This window comes from Merops nubicus, unplaced genomic scaffold (assembly GCF_000691845.1).
Source record: "Merops nubicus isolate BGI_N331 unplaced genomic scaffold, ASM69184v1 scaffold8369, whole genome shotgun sequence".
Classification (NCBI taxonomy): Eukaryota; Metazoa; Chordata; class Aves; order Coraciiformes; family Meropidae; genus Merops; species Merops nubicus.
This window is the reverse complement of record NW_008631631.1, coordinates 11,323-35,592: the sequence shown is the minus strand read 5'-3', so window position 1 is coordinate 35,592 and position 24,270 is coordinate 11,323. Positions and strand designations below refer to the sequence as shown.

At 39.8% G+C, this 24,270-nt stretch overlaps 2 protein-coding genes across 2 annotated transcripts in view; one reads left to right on the top strand and one right to left on the bottom strand.

Annotated features, from left to right (window-relative positions):
* KIAA1324L (KIAA1324-like ortholog) overlaps positions 1-11,746 on the top strand; it is a 46,943-nt gene extending 35,197 nt beyond the window's left edge. Inside the window, exons 16-21 of the mRNA XM_008947635.1 lie at positions 1,837-1,933; positions 3,152-3,253; positions 5,572-5,698; positions 6,461-6,639; positions 7,756-7,921; positions 10,995-11,746. Of these exons, the coding sequence (XP_008945883.1) occupies positions 1,837-1,933; positions 3,152-3,253; positions 5,572-5,698; positions 6,461-6,639; positions 7,756-7,921; positions 10,995-11,054 (731 nt within the window). The 3' untranslated portion in view covers positions 11,055-11,746. The remainder of the gene's footprint in view (positions 1-1,836; positions 1,934-3,151; positions 3,254-5,571; positions 5,699-6,460; positions 6,640-7,755; positions 7,922-10,994) is intronic.
* Positions 11,747-18,649: 6,903 nt separating this feature from the next.
* Positions 18,650-24,270, bottom strand: part of LOC103779987 (metabotropic glutamate receptor 3) — a gene marked incomplete at its 5' end in the record, with an annotated part of 16,934 nt that continues 11,313 nt past the window's right edge. Inside the window, one exon of the mRNA XM_008947634.1 lies at positions 18,650-19,206. Within this exon, the coding sequence (XP_008945882.1) occupies positions 19,133-19,206 (74 nt within the window). The remainder of the gene's footprint in view (positions 19,207-24,270) is intronic.

Below are 24,270 nucleotides of genomic sequence, written 5' to 3'. Positions count from 1 at the left end.
CTGATGCAGAGAAAAAATATCAAGCTCTTCTGCCACCTTTTCTTTATCACAATTGTTACTTTTTAAAATGGTTGAATTTTTCATAGCTATAAGATGTACTTTTATTTCTAGTATTTCTAAGAAAGCTCCAAGCTTACAGTACACAGGCTTTTCCCTAAAGTCTTCAATGTCTATTATCATTTTTCTGTAGCTCATAACTTTTGAGTTTATTTCATTCTCTGCCCCCTCCTTTAAGATTGTGCCAATGTTTTTATTTGAATTGCTGTTTTACTACTGTCTTGATCCAGGGTGGACTCTTAGTCAAAGCTACCGTCATTCTTGAGAGAGTTATTGTGGTTTTTTAGCCGTATAATTAATATCCTCTGAAGAATTAAATTTTTTTTTTCACACTTGATTTTGCTTCAAGTGTTCTTATTTTTAAGAAACTGCACTTTGAGATACCATCTCTAGAGTACTGCATATTGGATGGGAATATTCTCTCATTGCCTATGTTGAATATAATAAGGTCTGTAGGAGCTATTGTCTTCCAGTCTAGTGAGTAACTAATCTCTGTCCATTGTGTTGCAGCAATCCAAATTTAAGTTCCCCTGTGTTCAATGCAATGTCTTTGATGAGAGGAGAAGATCATCCTTGCTGATAATAGCATATGTTCTCAGAGCACAACCCTCTCCACAATAATCTGATGTCTCTCTGTGCATGCTCCTGGTGGTTGTGGCACACCTCATTGTGTTCAGGCTGTTGATGTGATGCTCTGTAGCTATTCCTCACCTGCAAGCCCTCCTGGACAATGTTACTCAGCACATTGATCCATGTGCTTTCACAGTCCTAAGCTCTGACTTGTCATACTCCAGGTGCTAGTGTCTAGTGCAAACTGTCACCTTTTTTATCTACTATATTTTCCTAAAAGTGTTATAAACAGACATGGATTTTCCAGCTTTGCAAATTGTCCTCCCAAATGTGATGCCAGTCAAATCAAAGTCCTAAGAATTCAGCTAGGCTGTCTGAACTGTTGCAAGAACAAGTGGAAAACCTTTGTTCAGTCCTTCCCATCTTCCTAGCCATTTGCTGACTGCTACCACTTTTTCTTGTTGTTACAGTAATTTTTCACCTCACTAGAAGGATGGAGCCTGTCCCATTTTACAGCTTCCTCTTGTCTGGAAATGTTGCAGTGCAATACAAATATTTTCTCTTTTCTTTGGTTCATGGGGTTGGAAGGATCTTTAAGGACTTTGGTTACTTGAATTTTCAACTTTTTCAGCTCTTCTCCAAAATCCATGCAGACCTGTGTAACCTGTGCTGTTCCACACACCAGCTTGTCATTTGTTCCAAAATATGCCATCAAGGCTTGCTTACAACTTCATAAACCTTCTGAATCTTGTCATTGCATCTTTCAGTTTTTCTCCCACAGTACTGCAGATTGTGTTACGTGGTTATGCCGTATTAAGGTTATATATTTAAGATATATGCTTTGAGCAGTTTATTGGATCAGATATCTTCAGCAGTCCTTTCCCAGCCTGTATTACTTTATGGTTCTGTAATATCTTGTGATTGCTTTAAATTCATAAAAAAAGAGTAAAAATTGTTTACACTGGTGGTGTTTTATTCATTTTTTGTTTTGTTATGTCTATATGAGGAAATCAGATTGCATGAGGAACATGGAAATCTGCAAAGTTTAGTTAGAATAGAAGAAAATGTTTAATAAATAGTAATGTCATTAAATGCTATTCAGTGAGACCCATATCTTTCAAAATGAGAAGATGTTATATGTGAACCCCTCAGAAATCTATTATTAGATTATTCTTTTTTTTTTTTTTTTTTCCCCTTCTCAAATTTTAGGAGCTACCATTGAAACAATGCTGGAAAATATCAGTGTCAAGGCAGATATATTTCCTCCATCTCCAAGCAAAATACCCGATGTACATTTCTTTTACAAGTAGGTAAAAAATAGTGTTTATTGATAAGACAAATTTCTTCATTTTCTTCAAAGACACTGAAACGTTGAGCAGAGATCTCTATTCCACCTTTAGTCTTTATCACTTTAATCAGTATGTGGCTGATATTGATTGACGTTTTGAAGAACATCTTACGAAATGAGCAAATAGTGTTCACTGAAATCTAAGTTACCCTTGATCTGTAGAGAGTGACTCCAGAGCTTTTTTCTTCTATGTGCCATTTCCCGTGTCATGTTCCTTTCCATAATTTCTCATGTATGGCTTTGATATGTACACTCCCAGGTGCATATTTTCTTTCACATTCATTTGTGTTTACTTTGATGTTACAAAACCAAACTGATTGCGGGTAAAAATAATTCTTCCAACCTGCACAGTTATTAGTGTGCTTTTCCAATTCCTCACTTTCCTCCATAAAAAGAATATCTCAGGTGGGGTTAGAAGGAGCTCAAAGATCACCTCAATTAAGAAGTCTACATGCTGGTGTCTTCATGTGAACTGGGTTTCTAAGCTTGGGCTCTGGAGCCTGTGGGGCTAATCAACTTATCTTAAGGCACATACCTATATTTGTTCTACAGACTGGCTCTATCAGTGTTGGCTTTAGTGAGAGATCTTAATTGGCTATTGCACTTTGGGTATCAACACTTTATGCACGTGTGAATACTTAAATTATGTCTCATTCTGCAAACTGAACCTCACACCAGTGACCCTTCTTTGAGTATATTATGAACTTGGCTTACAGTGTCTATCATGTTGGAATAAGGTCTGTTTTCTGAGTGGCCTTTTCCTTGTGCTATTTCAGGACTATGGTTCTTAGATTACTAGGTGAGGAGAGAGCCATCATAAGCTCTCCAGCAGAGTAACACACCAACCACAGCACCTGTGATTCTCATTTTTAACTGTTCTGCTTGGTTTTGTGGGCAGGTTTATGCCTTGACTCAGCAGAATTCAAACTTGCTAGAAAAACAGAGCAGGTCCCTGAGTGGCATCTCTGAACACTGTGAGACATAAATGAAGTGATGAAACCTAAACTGCTTCTGTTGCTCCTTTATTTTCTTCTAGCTGACAAAGGCAAAAGCAGGCTGTGGTAAAGTGTATTTCTTTAGTACTGCAGTTGCATGAATGGACAGAGACCTATGACAGAGCAACATGTATTTACTGTAGTAGAAACACATTACCTTTCTCCTCTTGTTTGATGTTAGGTCTTCAACAGTGACAACCTCCTGTGAAAATGGCCGTGCAGCTGTTGTAACAATGAGATGCAACCCCAGCAAACCAGACCAAGGAGAGCTTTCTGTGCCCAGGTATTGAAGTATTTATGTCCTAGTGGTGCCAAAAGCCTTTTCTCCTCAGGTAATCCTTACAAAACTCATTAGTAATTTTATCCTTAACAGCAATGAGGAGTGCTGTCTCCCTCACCAGCCACCCAGGAGGTTTCACTTGTTTCTTCTAGGTGAAGGGCATGTGTGTCCATCATCTCTCAGCAGACCAACTGCTCTGTATTCAGGCTGTGTGTTGAGAGAGGTTAGAGCTCAGGCAGGTTGTTCCAAGCTTAAAGCCAAAAGAAAATGTACTGATATTTTTTTTTTTTTGTCTCTGCTTCTCCTTTATTTCAGCTCTTTATTTTGATCTTTGGCCTCCTGATTACCACTGCCTAGTTGGGGCTTTGAGAGGTAGTTTTTCTTCCTTGATCTGCAGCACTAGCTGTGCACAAAGTGATTTTTTTTTTGAAAAAGAGCAACCCGTCCTAGAAACTATGAAGTCTGATATTGCAAAATTTGTGTGAGCCCTGACTCTGTCTAGTTCAAGCTCTGTATGTATTTATTTATGTGTCTCATCAGTCCAGTTTGTATCCTGTACCTCTTGTACCACTTGTGTTTAATTTACCTGACCTTTTTCCCTTCACTTGTATTCAAGTGACTCCAAAAAACTTCTTTCTTCCAAATTCCTGTTTATGCCTGCACCTGAAAAGTTGCAGAGAAAAAACAGCAAAAGAATAAATTCTATTACACTTCAGCAACACCCTGTTCTTCAGAAATTCCCCTCAAGCCTCCTCTTTGAGTGTCAAGGCCCATCTTAGTCTGTCTGGATGTTACCATAAATGTGCTGGTATCCCTCTCACTCATCCTTCTGGCTGAAACTTAAGTCTTCTTCTCTAAAAGTAACAGTGTGAGAGGAGTGGGCTCTTCCTTGACCCCTGTCCCTCTTGAGATGAGCGAACCATGCTCACCTGAATGGAGGCAAAAAGACATCTGCTTCATAGGTGATGGGTGACTGATTCATGTTTGAGCACTTTTGAAGGTGCTTACCCGAGTTCCTTAGGGACCTGACACACTGCAAATTATCCTGGGCAACAAACCACTACCTATCAGCTGCTGTGTAAATATTGTCCAGGTGTCCTTCTGGTGTTACATGTTAAACATGATGTGAGCTGGGATAACTCACCTGTAGTGAGGGAGCAGTAATCTGCCTTGCTTTTAGAAGTGTGAGCATGGGCAGAAATGGCACACAGATGGCACATGTACCTTATCTTTGTTCTTGTTGACTTCTCCTTTTCTAGTTCCCTTTGGTTAGCTCAGCAGTCAGCTATTTTCAAACAGCAAGATATCTGATACATGTCAAATAATAATGTCTGTAACTCCTTGATCCTCCAGACATGCTGTTTAGTAGCACATGAAGTTACAATATAAGATGAAAGAGATTGAGGAGAAAGGTCTGTCGATGCTCTTGACATGTACGTAGAAAAAATGTTCCATAATCTAGAGAGGACAGTTGTCAGTTATCTGAATCAGGATAAGCCAGAATGGGCTTTTAGGGCCTTGGGTTTTTCAGTCCTTCAGATCAGGATAAAAGATATATAGAAAAAAAAAACGCTTTAAATCCCTTTTTCTGTATGGCTATATTTCTCATTTACATGACCTAGCTTCTTGCATGGACTGTTGGGCACTGCTGCTCTTAGATCTGATGTAATTGCCAGTAACAAAAGCTTTGTGAATGTCCTGCTATTGCCAGCACAACGTCCTTCTGCAGGCTGAATACAAAATAGGGTCATTAGTCTTTCATAGACTAAGAGAAGCAGTTATCTCTTCATTAACTGGTGAACATCCTTCCAGTAATTAACCATGACAGGACAAGTCCATTCCATATGGAGGAAATCACCCAGACATCATTAGAACAGCAGCAGGAACCAGATAGCAGCATTGGTGTGGAACGGTCACCCAGTGCAGGAGAACAGTGATAGAGGTGCACGTGGGGCTGACTGCTGGTGAGACACTGGAGTTGTTCTGGTGGTCTCCAAGACCTCCCTCCTCCCTTCTCCTTTCTCCTTTCTGCTTCCCCTCCCTCTTCTCTCCTGCCTCCTGTCTCCTCTCCATCATAGGTGCATGAACAGCACTCACTGCCAGAAACTCAACTGTTATTTTAGACAGTCTGACATCAGTTTTCACTTGAGAAAGCATTTTGCAAGCTGGGAAGAATTCTTCCTTCAGATTTTTTCATCTGCTGACTTGATGGGTGTTTACCCATTTGTTGGACTTGCCACTCGTAAGCAGCAGAATGGGGAGTGAGGATGCAAACCCCAGAGTGCTTCAGAGGTGCTAACAAAGCTTTGCTCTCCTCCTAGCTCATGCCCCGCGGGCACCTGTGATGGGTGCACTTTCTACTTTGTGTGGGAAAGTGCAGAAGCTTGTCCCCTCTGCACGGAGCAAGACTACCACGAGATTGAGGGAGCCTGCAAAAAAGGATTTCAGGTACAGGACCCATGTCTCCAGGTCAGATGGCTTCATTTGGGTGTAACTTGGACTCTCCTGAAATTTGGTGTGCAAATTGATCTGTAAGTGTGGGCAGAGTTGGGAAATCTCAGTCCAGGCTCTGGACTAGCTGGGTGCAAGTCTTACAGGTGATGTGCTGGGCTGAGACTCAGGAGTGTTTGTGCCCATGTTCCTGGAGGAGAACCAGCTTGTGCTGACCAGCTATGTGGTTGTGAATTCTGTATACATTCATACATGCAGGCACGTTATCTGTGAAGGATGGAGTGCCCAGAGGGCTTCAGTCCTTTGACAGCCATAACCATCAGGGGCAGGCTAGGAAAGGATTCAGAATTTCAGTTCAGAGATTTATCCTTCCTTGCTTGCAATTTTTTTGCTGCTGCTTTCCTTAGTCAAATATTAGAAAGTCTTTTCACAGGTTTAGAACTGTCCTGCTGATCAACTGCTCCAATGCAGGCACAACACATTCACAACCTCTGTCCAAGCCATATTGTACCAGCTGAAGAGCAATATGGAAGAGGAAATCCTTTTGCTGTGCCTGAACCTGCAAGGACAATCAGGGAGACAACTGAGTGGACAATATGACACCACTTTGAGTCTGAAAACCTAAAGTACTTGTTTTGGTTTACTTGCATTGAAAAGATGTCTAACCTTTCTACCTCAAACCATCTTGTGTTCTTCAACTCTAAATAGTTCTGTCTTTTCCTACAAGCAGCTCATTTTTTGGTGTTTTCTGTTTGAAAGGAAACTTTGTATGTGTGGAATGAGCCCAAGCATTGCATTAAAGGGGTTGCCTTGCCAGAAAAAAGGACCAGCACTTGTGAAACAGTGGATTTTTGGCTAAAAGTTGGAGCTGGTGTTGGTGCTTTCACAGCTGTCCTGCTTATAGCCTTGACCTGCTATTTTTGGAAGAAGAACCAGAAGTAAGTACTGAAGATTGTGTTCTATATAAAAGTATAAAGGTTTTTTTTAATAAAATTTTCTATATAAAAGTAAAAGATTGCTGTAGTCAACAGAAAGACATATCCTGGATATGACCTTATGACAATGGTGATGAGAGATACCTGTTGGATCAGTCTGCTAATCCACCACACTGAAGTTTCTTTTGCCATCTGTGGCTATCAAAAATATTAGTGAGGAAAGTATAGAAAACCCACAGTAGTTTGTTGTGGCATCATTTCCCAACAGGAACTGTCTTTTTAACCCCAGACAGTTTGAATTTGACTTTAGGTCTTGAAGTAACATGGCTTTCTCAAGGTCTGAGGACCGAAAGACTATCTCTTCAGTCTAATTAGTCCCTTTCAGCTGGGTTAACATAAGGTTCTTGACCATAGATTGCTCAGGTTTTATTTTGGTAGGATGTATCTGGTACACACCCAAAAGATCCCTGCTTCTCAGACTGTACATACTGACTGTTATCTATCCCCATTGTCCTCTGCTTCCCAGATCTCATGCCATAAACATTCAAAACACAGTTCTACCTCCATGGGACTCCACAGCACATCCAACTTCACCAAATCGAGAGTGCAGTATCATGGTGCCACTTCTTGCTTCCTCCTATCGCATGCTGTTATAGATCTCTCCTCTCCCCAACAGTCTCTGTGGACAGGAATGTGATGCAGATTCTGATACAGGTTGAAGTCAGACCTTCTGAGGCCTGGAGCAACCTAGTCTAGTTGAGAGGCGTCCCTGCCCATGGCAGGGAGGTTGGATTAGATGATCTCTAGGGGCCCTTCCAACCTAAGCCATTTTATGATTCTGTGGTACTGTTGCTCCAGCCAACACACAGGTCCTACTTGTTCATGGTCTTTTGGGAAAATATGGCTCCTTTATAAGGATAAAGGAGGAAGCTGGAGAGCAGGAGCTCAGTACGTCGTTAATAATATTTTGGTTACATGTTTTTAATGATTGAAAAGTATCTAATTTTCAGTAAATACCTCAGAACTAACTGTGTGGAATGATAATTTAAATTACAAAATTACAAATTAAAAAAAATCTTGAGTATGGCTTTTAACCTTGTTTGGGTTTTAAATCTTCAGGCTGGAGTATAAATATTCCAAACTAGTGATGACAGCAAACTCAAAAGAGTGTGAGCTGCCAGCTGCGGACAGCTGTGCTATCATGGAAGGAGAAGATAATGAAGAAGAAATAGTATATTCAAATAAGCAGTCATTGCTGGGGAAGCTCAAGTCCTTGGCAACGAAGGTGAGTAATAATTGCTACTATTAACACTAAAAATAATTATTACCTTTGTTACTGGACGTGAGGAGACTGTGATGCTAATTTGTGCGGCCTCCCATGTACACTTCACCCAGCCTGTAGCTGATCTGCTGAAAACTACAGTATGGATAACAATAAGAAATGTTGCAGGGTGTTGGGGAAATGTTCCTTCTTCTGCAGAGGCATTTCAGTAGCATTCTGTATTGCATGAGTGATACCTAAAAAGAGTAGTTAATGGCAGGGGGAGCCCCTCTGTCCAGATTCCTACCAGACACCTCCACTGCTGAGGCAAACACAGCTATTAAAGACACAAAACATTAACACTGGGAACATAGCCACCAGCCAGCTGCTTGCTGGCTTCATGGTTGATGTGAGAACCATAATTTTGTTTACTATAAGATTCAGTTGAAGGGGAGTCATTAGGTGTAACCTAATACAGCACCCTCCTCCATTTCAGTGGGAAGCAACAGCAAAAAGCACTTTTTCCTGCAGCAGATGTGATGTGGGTTGTTGCATGTCTGAATACCTAGCACGAAGAGTTTTGGTGTCCTTTGAACAGGACACCTCTTTCTTGAGGAGAAAGAGATGACCATCATGGAAGATCCCACAAGCACTTTGGTCTTTGTTCTACATGCCTTGAAGTCTTTGAAGGCATGTTCCACGTGCCTTGAAGTTCCACATGCCATGGGAAGGGTAGTTGTCTTGAAGGGAGTCCATCTGGGGCATCTATCACGATCAGGATAAAGGTGGATGACATTTTCCCTTTCAGTTTTACTGAAGTAGGTTGTTTCAACATAGGAAGATTTTTAAAAATATCATAATAAAAATTTATTTTAAAAAACCACTCTCCTGTTTTTTGTCTAAATAATATTTCAGAATGTTGAATTTTAAGATTTTTTTCTTGTATTCCTTTTGCTTCTTTCTGTGATTCAGTGCAATGTAATTAAAATCTCTGTGCCTCCTTTCTTTTTCCTTATTTTTATTTTTATTTTGTTCTTTTACTTTTTTTATTAGACTGCTGTCCTCTTTCCATGCTACCTCCTCCCCAGATCTCCCTCCTAGGAGAAGTTACCATTACACAGCTAATAAGTGGAACTTCCCCTGAACACCAGCCTGACTATGTATTTGCAAAATCAATATTGTTCCTCATGGAAAGGGGCAGAAATTAATATTAATTCTTAACTCAATATTGAGAATATTGTGAATAAAATCAAATTGCATCAAATTTTATGGCGGTGCTGCAAAAATGGAGGTTGATGCCATTTTGAATCCCATAGGGACTGTCTTTGAAATACTGCTGATGATTTTTTGGCCGTGAAATGTCTTGGCTGGCTGTGGCTGAGTGGAATGACCAGTGCTGCTGGGGAGGGACATGTTTTGCTGTGCTCCTGATAAGTGTAAAAGCTTTGCTCACTCCATTTGCAGCACCAACCACTGGCTCCTTCCTGATTAGAAATATAGAGACGAGAGTGTGGGAGAAATGTTTTCTTTTCTCTTTAAAGTAAGCTTTAGCACTTCAGTATTCAGACCACTTGAATGCCTATTTGAACTCAAAAAGAGTTTTTTTCAATTTCCTATATCCATTGTAGCAGGCTCCCTGTGTATTCTCTCCTTTTTAAACAAGCCTGTCAGATATTTCTAAGCTGGTTCCTTTTTTATTGCTGGATAATCATAGCTGGCAAACTCAGCTTTCAGTACCTCATTAGCTTACTGAAATCTGTCCTGTATCCCTGCAGATAACTGGAATTTAATATATATTGCTCCAAAACAAATGTTATAAGCATCAATTTTCATTTGTGCAAAAGGTGAGGAAATTCATCTTATGCTGCGTATGCATGTAAAATACAGAAAAAAAAATATATGGGGGAAAAAGAGGAGAAATGTAAGCTGGGAGATAAAGAAGAATCTGAAGTATCCTAACTATATGTTCAAGCCTCAGGCAATGGCATTTCTATGAAGCAAAACACCTCATGAAGCTATTAGTGGTTTTGAGTACCCAAGGAATTCAGGGCTAGGCCTGTAATATAGAAAGAGATGACTATTATTTTTAATGAGAATATAGAAGTTAAAGTATGAAACTGCTTCAGATTGGAGGCTGTTCTAGTTCCATCTGTCATCTCCAGCATAAAAATACCAGGTCCTTCAGAACGAGAAGTATACACTGTGCAGTGAGCTAATGGAGGACAATTTTCTCTCTTGCTCATTCTCACATATGCACTAGACTGTTCTGATCAGAGTGAGATCACAGAATCAGAGAATGGTAAGGAGTTGAAAGGCACCTCTAGAGATCATCTAGTCCACCCTCCCTGCCAAAGCAGGTTCACTGCTTTAAAGATCAGATCATGAGGTTAGTTTAACATAGTCTCCAAACTGTTGGTGTATATCAACAAGTATAAAAGGTACATGAAGCAAGAATCAGCTTTTTCTTGTGAGTGGTTTTAATAGGGCTCCTTCATTCACTGCTTCTGCATGGACCACATGGACCAGAGTAATGAGTATGTCCATGCTCTGCACCCTGATGCCTGCTGGCCAGCTGACCTACGCTATCACCCAGCAAATAAAACCAGAAGAAAAACCTCAACTGCCCAGCTCTGATTTTTAAGATAACAGGGGATTTGTAGACAATTTTCATCTTGTGGATTTTCCAGAGGAAAAGCTGGGATGGAAGCCCAGGAATGAGGCAATGATGTTCCTATTAATGGACTTTACTCCAAACATTTCATTTATTGTAGGAAACATTAATAAATAACCATAGATACAATTACCTTGCAGTTCCCCATCTCTGACTACCTTAGACATTATGAAATGCAACCTTTCCCTGTACCCTGTAAAGTACTGTGAACAATATATGTGGCATAATTTTATTGAGTTAGAAAGTTTTTGCAAAATTAGTGGTGTTATTAAATAATAAAGTGTCGAACTGTGCACTTAATGCCTGTGGTAGGGATAAAGTGAAGCCTTTGGCAAACGAAGCTCTGGAGATAGGAGAAGTGTCTAGTAACTGTTGGAGTGAATTTAAGGAATGCCAGTTGATGGGATCTTGTCTTTTCCATTGCAGGAAAAGGAAGATAATTTTGAATCTGTTCAACTGAAATCTTCAAGATCACAGAATATATGAAGAATTAATGCTGCCTTCAAAGAAACAAACCTAATTTCTATTTTTACAGGACCATATTTTAAACATATTCTGGCACACATTGTAGTGGTGATCTTGGTGAGAAACGCTTGGCCATTTAGGAGGAAAGAAGAAAGGAAGCAAACCAGAAAATTGGATTGCCTTACCATGTGATTGAGTACCTTGCCAAAAAAATAAAAAAAAGCAGACGCTTGGATTCCATATTGGGAATGAAATTCAACTCAGGAAGAGATATACATACTGCAAATAACATGAATTTTTTGCATTTACCTGGGCATTGCTCAGGCATGCCCTATGATTTATGGGTACTTTTCATTTCCTATCACTCTTTCTACATATGTTCATAAGAAATGATTTTCAGAGAGGTCTGACACCTCCTGCAAAGGTCGTGTATCGTCCTTTAGTAGCATAACGATGAGTCTCTCTTAAAATCAAAATTGTGAATGGTACTCGGAGTGAGCCTCAGGTGAGTTTTGAACTTCGGAAAATATTGTTGGTTTTAATGCTTTGAAGGGCTGGATGGTCTGTGCTGACCTCTAATACAAGAGGCATGGTGTTGCACCTGCAAGTTGAACCCATTCTGTTGCCTAAGTCATGGCCATTGGGGTTGGAGTAAAACCTAGTGCTATTAAATTGGAATGTGTTAACTGCTGTTGTGTGAATTGTAGATCTGGGCCGGTATATTTAGGCAGTAACAGGCTCAAACTCTGAAAAGGACAGGAAAGTGATACCTACAGTGCAAGTTGCACTTGTCCCTCTTTATGGAAGCTTGTCCTTTCAAGAGAGGTCTTTGGCTGTTTCAGTACCCTCCCTTGGGCTGCCAGTTTGTCACCTTTCACTGGGTTGCAAACCAACAAAGGCTGAACTCTGGCTGTAAAGCAAGAATTCCTTCTTCTGGAAATCAGGGATCAGGTTTGGCCACTGGGAGGCTTATTAGAAATACTCAGCCACCTTTACTCCTGCACCCACACAAGGAATGGGGCTTGATGCCCAGCAGAGCTGAGCGTGTGTTACACACTTGTGCAGCTCAGCATCTAAATGCTTTCTGCTGTCCATGCTAGTACCTGCTTTGAAAAAAGGGCACAAAGTGGTGCCTTGAAAACTGGAGGCTAGGTGGACTTTTCCATAAGATCAGCCACATTATAAGCATGTGATCTTCATATTATCCACTGTAATAATTTCCTGAAATTCCCATTGAGGTAAAACTCAAAGGAATCTGAAACTTAGGCAAAAAATATTCGAGTGAAATTATAAGACTTGTATAGAGCCAGGAGTAAATGAGGAACAATTCCTGTATTGACCCCTGGTCATATTTCCATTACAGCAAAATTATGTGAACTGTGAATGCATCAAAATCAGAAAAGACACATGGGCAGAAATGGTCTTTTTACTGTAAGGACTCTAGATTTTTGATTTTATATGACTGAGCTAGATCTATCTATAAAAAAGGGCCCACTTTTAAGTGAAATTTAAATTAAACTGGATTTTCTGCACTCTAAATATTTTATTATACTATAGATGTGGCCAAAAATTTTATGAAGCTTAGATTTATTTTTTTTTCTTTAGGGAAAATTCAGCTCAGTTATTTTATATCTCCAGTCAAAGAATACAGACTTTACTCTTTTGATGGGAGATACTTCAGGCATCTTAACTGGAGTAGTGTACATTTGTTGTGGTTCTTGAAAAGGCACTTCACTTTCCCAAGAAAGATTTTTATGGGCTATTGTTGAATGTATATTAAATTCACATTCCTTTTTGTATATTTTGTACCATTGCACACTTACTATTGTACATTGTATTTGTTGTCATGATGTCATTTATATATGGTTGTCGAAGCTGATATGATCACAGAGTAAATGGTTATGGCTTTGGGATTTCACTTCTTGGATCTTTTATGAAGATGGTTTTTATGTTGTTGATTTTTACTCAACTAGTGTGCTGTAGCATCAAGGATATATATCGGATGGGCATTCATAAAATAAAGTGAAAATATATTTGAAATTTTGGACTTGAGATCTTTGATGGGACTGTAGCCTTTCCTGAACTTTGCAGGTCTGCAGCAGTGGCTAGAGCTTTTAACTGCTGCCCAATTGCAGTGTTCTACATCTCCTTTAATTTTCCCCCTTCTCTCTCCATATATTTTCCATGTCATAGGTACAGTTCCTTCTCCAGAACATCGTTTCTTCTTTTATCACTGGACCCATATATCTGTAATGTCAAAATGCCTTAATTTTTATGAACTATATTTAATTTGACTTAATACCATAGAGGGTTTGTTTCATTCCCTTCTATTTCTCTTTTATTTTCCCATATGAAGTAGAGAGTGGAAATTTTTTGTCGGCTCTGACAGACTTTGCTGTATGACCCTTCTCAGCTCTGCTTCCAAATGGTTTGTCATGATATTCTTGAAAATTCTTCCAGGCCATCTAAAAGCATAGCTGGTGCAGCAGTGGGGTACAAACCAAGACTTTCTTTACCCTAAAATAAGAAAATTGCATTTTCCAACATTTAAGCAGGACAAAACTGGCATATTTCAGATGACTTCTACTATTCTTTTCTTTCTTTTAAAGATCTAGTAGAGAGGGGGAGTTTCCATTTTCCAGCAAAAGTAAAATTTTGGAAGCCTTTAACACGTCATTAAGAAATAAGCTGTCTGTGGCCTCTTCTAGTCCTCTGCCAAAATATACATATAGCAACCTCCCCCTTTCATCCCACATGGAATTATCAGAGACTGTTATTTGATGTCATAAAGCAATGTGAATCAGTCTGTGTTCATTTGATTAAACAGAATGCATTTTATTGCTGCATTTGCATGCTTTTCTTTGAAAACTGGAGTCAAGCAACTGCATCTCTTTGAGGATTAAGCACATTTTAGTGGTGTATCTGTATAAATTATTAGCAAATTAGCAAAATGTTATTGTCTCAGCTCTGACAGTACTTGCTAGGAGGGAAATGTGCAAAGAACGTATTCTATCTTGGCTCTGATTATGTTGTTTGATGTTGGTAATATGTAATACAATTGATTAAGAGTCTAGGTTTTGGGAAAATTAAGTGTCTTTGAGGCACAATGGGAAGTTACTGAGTAGCTTCAAGGAGCTGTCATCTTTGTTCAAAGAAAGGATTTAACTATTTGCTCTTGAAAAAGAGGTCCTGGGATTCTTCATGTGTAGAGGGGGAAGTCTGCAGATTTTGGTTTGTGTGTCCTACCAGAGCCAGTAGTGCCCATAAAATCAAGATATATAATTAGACAAGATAGCAGCAGATGTCATTTAGGAGCCAGTGGCTGTTCACTCATCTCCAGCAGTGGCCAGCACAAATGCATCAATATCAGAGTAAAAGCAGCTACAGCTGGTGCTGACACACCAATGGGGATGTCAATGCTGCTGGTTGGTCCATATAATGAATTACTGAGGCCTTAAAATAGCTATTCTAGATAATGTAACAGGGAACGTTAACCTCAAGAGGAATCTCGGGAAGTTCTGCTTATCTTTGGTGGTGTTCCCTCTTAGTCTTTCCCCTTGTATACTTCTTTCACTGAATCCCCTTGCTTTTGTTTATTTATTGCTGCTTTTGAGTGCTTGTGAACGGCGCTTCTTTGGCAAGCATGTAAGGAGACAGGAACAGAAATAGAAGGTGATCAAGCTCACCCTTTAATATACAGTGTGTCACAATGTACGTTGGTGTCCCCAGCCACCTGGTTGGATGTGCCCATACTAAATACTTGCAGCAGGAGCAAGAGAGACATCAGAATTGAGTTGAGCATGTGCTGCTACCATGTTTTGGTTATTTCTCTGGATGTATAGAGTTGGACCTCATCAGGAAGAGAATTGTAAGGTCTCATGTACCTTCTGGCTGATGCTCTACAACCACCTAGAAGCCAAAGTGAGGCTGTGCAGATGTGTGTTTACTTGAGTAGAAGATATGCAAGAGTGACTTCTGAGAGCTTTGGTGCTATATACACCTTGTTCCTGTCCTTGCCTCCTTCCATATTTAAGTCACTCCTTTTAGGGGTAACATTCTTTGTTTTCCAGCTGTTGTAGGCAGCAGTGAAGTTGTTATCTGTCTTGCCATTGTTGCCTCTGAAGGGGAGGGGCTGGTGTGTGTAGGAAAAAGGCAGTGCTGGGGAGAGAGAAGCCCCTTCCTGAGCCTGCTATTTCCTTAGAGGCAGGAGAAATTATAAGATTGGCACCCCAGATTTTCCCCAGCCTTTGCTTCCTACCAATCCCCTTCCTACTGCAAGAACAGCCCAGCTTGGCCTTGACTGATTTTCTTCTTGCAGTGACAGAACTCAGCTTTGCCTATGTTGCTGAGAAGCTTTGACATGGTTCCAGATAAACAGCTTCTGCCTTTCGTCTTGCAGACTGCAAGCATTAATGAGTAAACCATGACATTGTGGAAATCAGACTGGATTTGGTGATGAGTTAAGGGTTTGTTTTGGTCTCTCATTCTAAGCAAACTAAATGGGTGAAGTACTGCAGTGGAAACCTCTTGAACTAGAGCTGAGACCTCTAGGTGGAGCCAGGATATTTTGGACATTTTGTGATGACTTTTTGGAGGGCATTTGTTTTGTTCAGGTAGACTATGCTATTTTTAAATAGGTGTTGATATTTTTGAAATAGTTTTTAAATTAAAAAAAAAATCCTTTAGAGATTTCTTTGGATATGACTAAAACCAGTTGTATTCAATTAATTCAGAAAAAACAATTACTTGAAGACAAAATAAAATGTTTTGCTTTACCATAGTGGATTTTGTTTTGCTTTCAAGCCTCACTCAAGGCTTAAAACTCAAACACCTCTCCTACAAGAAACCAACCCAATACCAGGAACAGAGACAAAAAAACCAACCAAACAAACCTGTTTACTTCAGGTTGACCTGTGATGACTTTTTTGAGTCTTATTTTTCTGCTCAGGCAATAAATAAAGAGTGATCAATTTTGCACAAACCTTTCTGTGCTCTTGATTCGTATCAGAGAGCTAAGGTACTCTGAATTTATGGCTTCTGAACGAAAACCTAATCTTTTCTGCAGCCTCCAGCAAGGCACTGTAGATGCTGGATTAAGCTTTGCTCCCATCCCCTGGATTTCCCCGTGTTGGCTCTGTGCAGGTCTCGGAGCAGTGTGGTGACTCTTCAAGGTACTTGGAGCTCCCATCATGCAAGGAACCACGACTGGACCCACAGTGCTTTGAAGTGAATTACTCAGATCTTTAAGTACGATGGGAGCAATAAAGAGACTGGAAGATATTTATGCCCTAAAGCCAAGTTTTACTCAAATGGGAACAAAACCCACAAACTCTTTTACACAGAGAATCTAAAGTGATGAAATGAGGCAACAAATAAATAAATAAATAAATGAAGCTATTTTCATGTCAGTGTGGTGTGCAGGGCCTCTGCCAGACTTTGACATTTTCTTTTTGTTTTGCTGTGTTTTTAAACTGCATTATCTGGCAATATCAGATAAACTGCATCCTTGGACATCCAACGGAAAGCAGTGAAAAACTTGCAAGACAAAATAAAGTATGAAAATATCAGGAACACTTGGTGGGGCTGGAACTCCAGAGCTCTATTTTTTTTTCTTTTTATGAAAACCCCACATGCAAGTGGCTTTCAAAACACCAAAGTATTCAGAACACGTTGTTCAGACACAGATGTTGGGTCCTTTTCTCAATAGTCCTATCAAAATAAATGAGAACTCTGGGACAGTAAGATTCTCACCTTCTATAAATTTGCTTTAGTGATGACAGTTTAGATTCTATGGGTAGAATTCATGTGACACAAAACCTTTATTTTCAGTGCAAAGTTTGTGATCTGAGCAAGCTGTGCTATCCTCTTTTTGGAGAGATTAATCTCAGCCTAATCTAGCAGTCTGTGACAAACCAGGGGAATTGTGCCTACATCCCTCCACTGACTACACGGGGAGGAGAGGTTGACAATCTCATATGTAGCCATTTATACTGTAGACAATGAATATTAGGTGACATGGATTTGATCCTGATTGTTGCTTTCCATAAAAATTAAGAAGAAAGTCTCATTGGGTTATGCATTTTTAAAAGTTCCATGAATATAATGTAGATGGAGGGACATCACCATTGTCATCAGGTATTCTGACCTTTTGCCATACTGTGAACACCACAGAAAAGCACACAGAAGTCAAGTGAATTTAGCTTGCCCAACTTCAGATGCTTTAAGGACTCTTGATTTAGAAAGCAAGACTCATGACTTGTCAAAGTTTGACCACTTTGGGAACCAAGCCCAAAATATTAGGCACTCCAGAGCTTGTGGGAGAGAAAGAAGCTGAATCAGGACTCTGCATGTAATGCAGGCTGAACAATGACTATTTTGGGGAAAATCACAGGGACTTTTCTACTAGGCAGCTCCATGGTGCAGAGGCTTAAATAGCTGCCTGTGTAGCTAGTCACAGAAGCGTAGACATCAAGAGATCTTTGCTGGTGGACATGTGGCTGTCCAAAAAAAAATAGGCATCTATCTGTGCATAGGAATTTTTAGAACCTTTTTAGAATCTTTAATTTTTGCATTCAAAATAACAGCTACCATGCACCCTTCCAGACATGTGTAAAGAACATCTCCAAGTGCAGGAGAACTGGGATCCAGAGAACTTGTACATCCAACTGTACATGTACAACCTGTATATCCATCTGTAGTGTCTGCCTTTCAAACCTCTGTGTTCTTGCCTTTAAAGTCAATGAGAATTTTGCTATTGACCTCAGCTAGAATGAGATCAACGGGAACAAGCCCTTGGGTAAATATGCCCAGACAGATTAATCAAAGGTGTGTTTGTTTCCTTAATGACTTTTTGGGCTCAGCAGAAGGGAGGATTTCAGATTGTTTCAACAGAGTGAGGGTGGCTTTAAGAGTGCAGTTATAAAAGACATCCTTTAAAGGTATTTTGCAATTGTATAAATAGTATGTGTGGCCTGAATCATTTGGTTTGAATGCAAAGATCACCCCAGAGATGTGTGTAAATCTCTCCTGGATTTCTGGTTTTGACTTTTCTTTTTGGCCTCTATTTCCGTGTTGCTCCAATTACCTTTCACAGCCCTGCTGATGCAGATAAGCTGAACCAGCTTTGTTTTGGCTGGAGGTATAAAACAGTCTTAGCTAATTTTCTGACAGATTTTCCTCCATCTCTTTGCCAAACTAATCTAAAGTATCTTTGTTTTTTATGTTACCAGTTTACTGTGTGCGTGACGTTGTCATGCCAAATGAGTGAACCAATGATCAAAAATTTTTTTGTGTCATTGAGATGCAATTAGACATTTTTACTTTTAAAAAGGGCACTACATTTTAATAACAAAAAGAATACTTGAGATGCTTTAATAATGTGGTGTTTTTGTTTTTTTTTTTTTTTCCTAAGGAGAAAGAATTTATATTTAACCCTGACAAAGCATTTGTTTTAAGCACACTCTATCTGGTATGGATTTTATAACAGAGGCACAGACCCATACACAGTTGTGTGTGTGCACACACTAGTGCTGCAGCCTTTTCATTCTTTTGACCTGTCCTCGTGGCTAGAGAAACGTAATGGCCTTGAGGGAGGAAGAATCAGAAATGAAACCATACTGAAAAACTTTTATCTTTTTATTATTGGTGCCTTTACATTAATACTGCTGTTTTGTGCTGAGAAAACCAACCTGTTACACGTAAGGTAACTGTACTATACAACATAGAAATGCAATCTAAGTTAATTACAACAAGGAGCTTACAAAAAAATTTCGTAGGAAAGAAGTCACCTAACATTGCAACTGTGCTTGCAACAAAACACTCCCTTACTGCAGGACTATGCACATTGTGAACCATGGTTATTTACATGTCCCTTTCCACCATTAACAACAGAAGGGCTAAAATCCGTCTAAAAAGTTCCAGAACATCACTATATACTGTACAATCCTCAAAAATAATTTATTACACTGTTTCTAAAAAAAGGTACTATTTTTTTTTTTAATTTTTTTTTTGTTTCTTTTCTGATGTTTTCTGGAGTGCACAACATGTGCAAAATTTTGCCTAACAGTCTAAAAACGTAAGAACTGAACTGCAAGTCACAATCACAGAGACGAAGTGGTGGAGTCCAGAACTTCCCTTCCGTTGCAAACCGTCGGTACGTACATGCTGGCTGATGCTGAAAAAGAGAGAGGTGAGAAAATAAGCTGACTTTAGAGCAACAAAAAAGTAGAGCACACAGGATAAGTAGTTATGTTGACCCAGAGCATCCCACCCATTTTAACCAAGATGCTCGACGCAAAGTCACTGTGTGTGACCGCCAGCAGCAGAGCTGATGGAAGCACTGCTTGTACCTCTGCAAGGCAACTCAGCTCTGAGGCTGAAACATCCTCTGGGGGAAACTGATTTCTCTTTGCTGACCACTGAGAGTGCTTAGGGTGACAGCTTCTCCAAGAAGTATCTGAATAAAATACATCTTTTTTTTTTTTTTTCTGATGATTCTGTGCCACTGGGTCTCACTTTACAGCACTTTGCATGATAGTGTGAATTAAAATAGCTAGACTGGTGATAAGATATCCCTGCAGAGTAAAAAATGAACCTTTGGGGTTTTTGTGTTTTATTGGCAAGAAGTGCTAAGGTCTGATCCTTTAAGCTTTTACATAATTGGCATGGACATTCCTGAAATAAACTCGCTGCATTTTTAAATCCAGCAGAGAATCCTCTTCTGCATATTAGTACTGTGTTTTGATCTACTTTTTAACTGAAAAGAATAGAAATTGTATGTACATACTGGATGGAATGAAGAAATTTTTGAATAACTGAATTTGAAAACAATATTATTTCTCACCTCATCCCAGAATATTTTCTGGCCATAATACCCTTTATTTCTAGGGGCTGTGGGTCAGAACGGAATATGCATCTAGAGATGAGGGACAGATTCTCATATCTTTGTCTACATTGCCTAATATTTTATACAACGTATTTTCATTGCTTCAGTAATAGAAGATGACAACTGAATCTGAGTATCAGAATCTGTTTCTAAACGTATTTGAATTTTGACTGTAGTATATGTTACCATTCTGCTAAAACCTTGTGGATTTTAATTTAAAACAAGCTAGTTTGTCCATCTTTGTTAAAGTTATCCATTGGGCATCAGGAATGTGTTTCCAGATACTCCGTGACATCTCTGCTCATGGCAACATAAAGCTGTATTTTGAAAGATACATTAGGTTAATGATAACAGTGACCCAGTGAAATGTGATGCCTTCATCAAAGAAAACACACAGCAAGCAATGACTTAGTAAACTCAATCATCCAGTGTAAAAAGCAATTTATGCAGCTGACAAGGGCATGCTCAATCTTCCAAAACTGGTGCTGGCTACACTGACAGTTGCAGATTGCTTCTTTAAAGATACCCAGCATCATTTTTAGAACAAATCATTCTTTCTTCAAATCAGCGACTATTTCTAATTCTTTTGTCGACCAAATAAATATAGATTTGAAACAGACCTGCTTTAACAAGGAATTTCAGAGGTACCTACTGGACTAACCTATTACTCGGAGGGCAGGACATAATCCTGATAAATGGGAGAGCCCAGAATGAGCCCCTGCTCTGAATTAGATAGATGGAGTTTGATGTGTCATAACCTGGATATGTTTTGTGAGTGACATAGATTAAAACAGTCATTTGTAGGTAAAACTGCACAGGGCATCTCATCTGTGCTTTGTGAAAATGAACAGTTAGGTTTCATATTCAGTTTTTAACGGGGTATGCTGTGGCAGCACATTGATCTGAAATGTTTATTATTGTTGTTATTTTTATTTCTATTTATTGTTGGCCAATAGAAAAATCAATACTGCTTAGGAGACCTGATTCTAAACGCTGTTCTGCTGCAGTATGACTACAGGCAAAAGCATTTCATTTCTGTGAACATCAGTCACCCACCCAGAACTGCTTTAGCTTCAGGGTTTTTGGAATACATTGAAGAGCATGAATAACTCTAGTGCTTTGGTAACCAGGTCAGGAGGATGTCAAAGTTGGACAGAGAAATATGGTGGTAGGCAAGGAAGGAGTGGCCTTGCCTTTTGAGTTTCCAGGCTTGCTCCACAGCACTACCTCTCTTGTAGTGCTGAGAGGTGGTGATTAACTCTGCTGGGTGGAGTGAAGTGTTGACACCGCGCATCCAGCGCTCTCGGAGACTGAACAAAAGCTGCTGCTGTTCCTTACAGGCCTTGCGATGCTTATCACTGGCCCTGCAGTGTTCTGAGTGTCATGTTGTGCTTTACAGCAGCAGCCAGAGGGTTTCCTTAAATTTTGCTGGACCTGATAGAGACACTTCACCTCCATTTTGCCTTATGTAGAGGCCAAGAGTAAATGTGTGACATGACCAGAAGTCTTGGTTTGGCCGCAGTTCATGCTTTTGATCTCTTCTTTCCTGGCAGTCCCTCATTTAGCTTTGATAATCTAAGGCGAAGAACCAGAGGTAGAATGCAAGAGCCCAGCACTGCCATGGGCACCTTGCAGCATGTCTAGCTAGGCAGGAACAGGCAGATTCAAACTTGCTTTCTGCCTGCCACTTCCTCTGCTCATGTGTTCACCATGCACAAAAGCCATATATAAGGGCTAGTTGGGAGCAAAGGCTGGCAAAATAAATCCTGAGAGAGAAAATTTACCAGCATGGCTATAAACAGTATCTTCAATTCTTTTTCTTCCCCTTTGGGAGCACCTGGAGGAGCTCAAGTCTTTGTGCAGTTCTCCATGTAGACATGGATGAATGATGCCTTCTGGGTGTAAAAGCTCAGCCTGAATCATGTGGGTCCCCAAAGCAGTCCTGAGCTCTCTGGGAAGTTTTATGAGTGCTGACCTCCTATTTTATGGGAGTGCCTCCTCCAAGTCCATAAAGCAGGCTACAGGAAAACTGGGGAACATCCCTATAGGGGAAACACTGCAGGGGAAGCAGACTTATGGAGCGTTCTGCCAAACATGATTTTTTAGATTCAAATAAGTATGTATGGATATATAAGTTTCAAAATATGTCATATGGCTGGGTACGTATATATATCTCCTGCCTCTCTTCAGCTTAAATATGTCTTCTTTTGTATTCCAGAGCAGCTGTTACAATGATCAAAGCTTGGTGCCTCTAAAACAAGTTTCCTGGCTTAGCAGTCAAGTATTCACCTCTATTTGCTTTCTGCAGAGCATGTAGCAAAGAAGAGGAGCTGTATTCAGATGACTACATGAGGTGCTCAGTTTACCTCTCATGACCACTACCATGCTGCAGCTTATGTGGTTCACCATTGACTCAGGCCTCTTCTCCACTGCTCCATTTAGGGATGTAACTGCGATACACATTTAGAGCCGAGAGCATCATGAGCTTCACTTACCTTTCCTCATAGTGTTTGACAAGTTCTCACAGTTCAAGGAACTGTGTTAAAAACTCTATGAGTCACTTGCTGTTCATGACCCACTGTGCTCATGGCATGAATGGGCTGATGGGGTGAAGAGGTGGTGGTAGCCCTTGAGATGCAGTGGAGGTGGGAATCCTTGGAGATAGGAAACACACTGCCCATTGGAGCAACTTGGGTACTGCTGTCCCCTAAAGCTCTGATAATTAACAAGAACTGTCTTTTGATGTTACAAGAATGCCCTGGAGCTAATTTTAATCAGTCTCATATTAAGCAGTTTATGACTGATGAAAACACCATCAAGACCAAAATGAAAACAAGCTGACAGCCCTGGGACTGATGAGAGGAATGTTTTAGAAATGGATTAGAATCAATGTGGACAACAACCTTTTTGGAGATTTATAAATGATGAAATAATTAAGAAAAAAAATATGGAAAAAAATATTACAAATATATGGAAGGGAGTAGGGGAAAATTTTCCCTCTTAAAAATATTGGCACTGTAATAGTAAATTCTAAGTATTATTTTCCCAAACAGTTGTCCTACATGGAAATTACAGAGCTTTTTCCATTGTACATGATGTGCCTTTTAGTCTCATTTCCAGGTCCATGCCTTACCATGGTGCAAAAAGACCAACAAAGATGAACAACCCTTATTCATCTAGGTGAATAATGAAAGTAAAGGACTGTGGCCACATTTCTAAACAATGAAGCAGCAAGAGATTTTAAGTCTGGATTTTTATACTTTCCTTGATTTCTTAAAGCCATTCATAAGCCTGAAAAGTAGGCTTTTGATGTAAAGATGTGCACTGAGAATGCCTTTCAGTTGCGTGCATGCTTGCACACACACATATATTATCCTGTTGTAATAGAAATATAAAATTCCAACATGCTATCCTGTGCAAAAGTTTCCATGAATCAAAAGGGTTTCTGGCTAAGCTCATTCCATAGTATGATAGCATTAAAACACCTGGGAAGACCACTTACACAGAATTCATAAGGGGTGAAGATAATTTCATTGGACTTAATGTTTCATCAGAGGACCAAACCTGTAAAGGTTATTAGGAATCCATTGATGTTACAAATCCATCCCTTCTGGGAGTGCTCATCTCTCCTGGTTTGTTTTCCAAAATAGCAAGGAGATTTTGGTTTCTGGTGTCTGACTCTGATGAGATGGGGGACATGTAGAGCCTCATGGCTCTCTTGTTAGTGGACCTTGGGCATTCACGCATGGTATGGTTTGGGGTGGGAGACATAGAGATGGCTGGGATGCCTCTACCTCCTGATCCCTGCCCAAGTTCCTTCCATGTTCTGTCTGAAATCTGAAGTGCCAAAGGTTTTTAACCAGTTTTGAAATTCATTAGTTAGTGTGAACTTGCTGCCAAGCCTTGCTCTGTGTCCCACCTTTCCTCTTTCTCACTCCTTCTTACATTTATAGTAAATTTTCCAATTAACTTTCCAGGTTAGATATGCTGTCTGAAACTCACTGTGAACAAGATGCTGTGTGCTCCCATCCTTGACTAGTTAAGCTTGACAAGGAAAAAAACACCCAGCAAACATAAAGGTGACATAGTTATTTATTTATTTTTAATAATAATAATAGAAAAAAAAATCTCTGAGCAACTCACCCAGAAGAGGAGAAACAGCCTCAAAACAAGATCACAGACGTGAATCTGCTTGGGATGAAGAGGCTGAAGATGAAGGAAAGGAGGGAGTCAGAGCAGATGAGCTGTCCTTGCAACAGAGCACAGATTGCTTCTCCTGGCAGTGGCACTTACAAAGGTTATTGCACATAAATACAATGACATCCCTTGTATGCATTTGCTGCAGACTTGGAG